This window comes from Aptenodytes forsteri, unplaced genomic scaffold (assembly GCF_000699145.1).
Source record: "Aptenodytes forsteri isolate BGI_AS27 unplaced genomic scaffold, ASM69914v1 Scaffold245, whole genome shotgun sequence".
NCBI classification, from domain to species: domain Eukaryota; kingdom Metazoa; phylum Chordata; class Aves; order Sphenisciformes; family Spheniscidae; genus Aptenodytes; species Aptenodytes forsteri.
Genome location: NW_008795686.1, coordinates 1197687 through 1201284, shown reverse-complemented (window position 1 = coordinate 1201284; position 3598 = coordinate 1197687). Strand labels below are relative to the sequence as shown.

General features: G+C 40.7%; 1 protein-coding gene across 1 annotated transcript in view; it reads right to left on the bottom strand.

Moving 5' to 3' along the window:
• ME1 (malic enzyme 1) overlaps window positions 1-3598 on the bottom strand; it is a 157591-nt gene that overhangs the window by 27977 nt on the left and 126016 nt on the right. Inside the window, exon 8 of the mRNA XM_009282708.1 lies at window positions 2145-2258. Coding sequence (XP_009280983.1) covers window positions 2145-2258 — 114 coding nt within the window. The remainder of the gene's footprint in view (window positions 1-2144; window positions 2259-3598) is intronic.

Below are 3598 nucleotides of genomic sequence, written 5' to 3'. Positions count from 1 at the left end.
TGCGTTTGCGTGGCAAGGTTGGGGGGGGGGGGGGGGGGGGATTTTTTATTGTTTTTACTTTTTAGGGGGAACATTTAGCTGTAGAAGAAAGCCAAGAGAGGACTTGCAGAGCCCTAGACCAAGGACAGGTTTCCTTATGCCCAGCTCAGGCCTCACACTGAGTATCTCCAGCTTCTAGGTCCAGCGGGCTCTGCGCTCAAACACACTGCAGCAGTAAGCACCCACCCATTCTCAAGCCCCCCCAGGACAGCCAGACAGGGAGACTGGTACTCCCAGGTCTCCCAGGAACACCAGCAACGATCCGAAATCCGCACTGTCTGCTCCTGCTGGTTGCATCAACATCTGGCCACAAATTCAGCCCTAATCTATCTCAGACAGCTGTTATGTCTGGCTATCCTGAACAGTTTGCAAATATACTCCGGGCAGGACATGAAATTCAGTGGACTGCTTTTTGGACAAAACCCAAATTAAAGCCCCACCAAGACGAATAAGCAGAGGAAAGGAACTTAGAGGCTGTGTGAGACGCTGATTGGTTTTGGCCCCGTTTGAGAGCACTGAAGCTAGAAGGTGGTGAGGAAAGAATACAGTCACTGAGTCACTAAAAATTTAGAAACTGTGAAAGGAATTAGTCGCTGCGTACCAAGAGCAACAACCCAGCTTCTCGCCTGCCTAGCAAATTAGCAGCGAGAGGTGTAAAAGAAGCAGGAAGAGGAAACGAGCAGGAGAGGAGAAAGGCTGGTTAACCACCTTGGCTGGATGGACACACAGACAAGACTTGTTTTACTGCTTTACGGTCATAAAGTTCCTATACTTCTGCCCCTGCTAGTTTGTTTCCTTAACCACCACCAGGAGGTGATTTTAGTTTAATTGTATTATTTGATAATCCCAGTCTCTATGATGGAAGAAATTGTGCAACACACCATTCTTCTTAGGCAACCTCTAGGTTTCAACAACCACAGAAGATACACAGGCCTTCAGTCATCTGTGTTTGGATGCAAAAGCACTTTAAGATTATTAGATGAAAACCAAAAGGATTAAAAACACTCATTAAAACAAACAAACAAAAAAACACCAGGAAAAAAATCTGTGTCTTAGATAGTAGCAAATACCAGCATTCTTCTGTACCTGATCAGGCTACTTTTGTGCTTTCTGGCAAGGGATGACCAAGATGACCTTAGTAATACTCTCCCATCTCAATGTCTATGATCCTACTATTTTCCCTTTAACAGTATGAGTGAAAGGTGCTGTGATGCTGTTCAATAAACCAACACAGATACTGACTGCAGAATGCATGCTCCTGATGCAAAGGTATGTGAACTACAAAAGATCCTAAATACTAGACAGCTAAAGAACACTGCTCAAGAGTGCAGTACCAACAAAGATGACCATAAACACTGCTAACCAACAGGCAAGTTGAAAAAGCAAAGCCAACTGGCCTCTCATCCATTTCTTTTAAGTAGCTCACAAACTATTAAATACATAACCACCTTTTAAAACATACCAGTTTCTTTATTCTGGCACATGGAATTAATATGTTACTTTATTTTGGCACATGGAAGGAATGAGGTAAGGGTGACTGATGAAGTCTCTCAGCAGCTTCAAATTCTGACCAGTGTTGATAGCACTGCAGACCACAACATCTGCAACGTGAGCTATATCACTGTGCATAGAAGCTATTTAATGCAATATTTCTCAGTTCTTGCAGAAGGACGACAAGCTTGCAACACCAAAAATATTTTTGAAGAGAATATTTTCCTGTTCCTTTTAAAAATCCTTGAATGCTATCCTAATACTGTATCTATACATCTTTGTGCAAGATTGGGCTAACAAATAATAGTTGCATTAACATGGGAAATACTAAACCCACTAGTTGAACGTTTCTTTCCTTACACATTTTTAATGAACTGCTGAAAAATTCTCTTCATTATGTGCTCATCCAAACCACGGCCGCCCCCCCCCCCCCCCAAAGTAACATGGGAGTCTGTAATTCACTTAATACACTTTAGAAAAGAAAAAGAGCTTGCTATGTCAAGAGAGATAAATTGTTGTAGTTGCTTTCACAAAGAATACAATACATTCTTGCCTTTATCTACAGACTGCAAATAACTATCATGGTATTTAAAGGAATAAGACAATTGTATTACCTTTACTATTAATCCCTTTGAGTCAACCATCCATATCCTTTTGATAGCTGCATCTTTAGATACCCCTTCTTTTTCCATAGCCATAACAATGAGGTTTGCTATCCCCAGTGCAGCCTGAAGGAAAGAGAAGAAAAGCAGTATACGGAACTAGAAATGAAAGAAATCCCCTGCTCACGTGCTTCCTCTACCCACTATTTTAGATAAGTTTCTTAATTTTATTTAAGAAAAAAACTGAATCATTATTTTTTCATAAAGTAAACACTAATGAACTGTTGCTACCATCTGGTAATTAGAAACCATAATGTAGATAAATAGTATAGATAAATCTTAAATCATATAGATAAATCATAGTCTAGATAAATCTTAAGATGGCATTTACAGTGTGGAGAGCATAATAAATGTTTAAATTCTAATGAAAAATGCTAAAACTAATATTTATTCCACATAATCATCTCAGAATATATTAAATATTTTTTCTTCTTTGAAATTTTCTTTTGTTCATTAGATTTTTTTTGTAATTTAAACCAAAGGAAACCACACTCTGCATGCCAGAATGTAAAATGCAGTCCTGAAAGATTTTTTGCTCTTATCTTTTTTTAAAATGTCCATCAAGAAGGTAAGTCTCCTTTTACCTACTATTCATGTGTTTTGTAACTCTAGACTTGGCTGTGCTCCCAGTGAAAGCAGGGGCGAGAAAAATTCACTTATCAATATTTTGCTGAAACATGTATCATTCTTACTGGATTTTATAGTATTTCATCCAACAGATCAAATGTCATGCAGGTACAGATTGAAAAACAGGCAACAAAATGAGCCAACAGACGACTCAGTATTTCTGATTACCAACTCATATACATATTTATGGGGTTGATTCTCTTTCTTGTTCTTTATTATTCAGTTTCACTGAGAATCAAGTGAGATTCCCTTTTTTTAGTTAAGAAATAAGTAGTTGTATTAGGAATGACCTCCCACAGTAGGGATATCTACCATTACCTCTTTGCAATAACAGGCACACTGACAATACTAATGAAAAAAAAAGCCACCACATTAGACCAGTGACGAGTGGCGTCCCGCAGGTCCATATTGGGACCGGTACTGTTTAATATCTTCATCAATGACATAGACAGTGGGATCGAGGGCACCCTCAGCAAGTTTGCAGATGACACCAAGCTGAGTGGTGCGGTTGACACGCCAGAGGGATGGGATGCCATCCAGAGGGACCTGAACAAGCTTGGGAAGTGGGCCCGTGTGAACCTCATGAGGTTCAACAAGGCCAGGTGCAAGGTCCTGCACCTGGGTTGGGGCAACCCCTGGGATCAATAGAGGCTGGGGGATGGAGGGATTGAGAGCAGCCCTGCCGAGAAGGACTTGGGGATCCTGGTGGATGAAAAGCTGGACATGAGCCAACAGTGTGCGCTCGCAGCCCAGAAGGCCAACCATATCCTGGGCTGCAT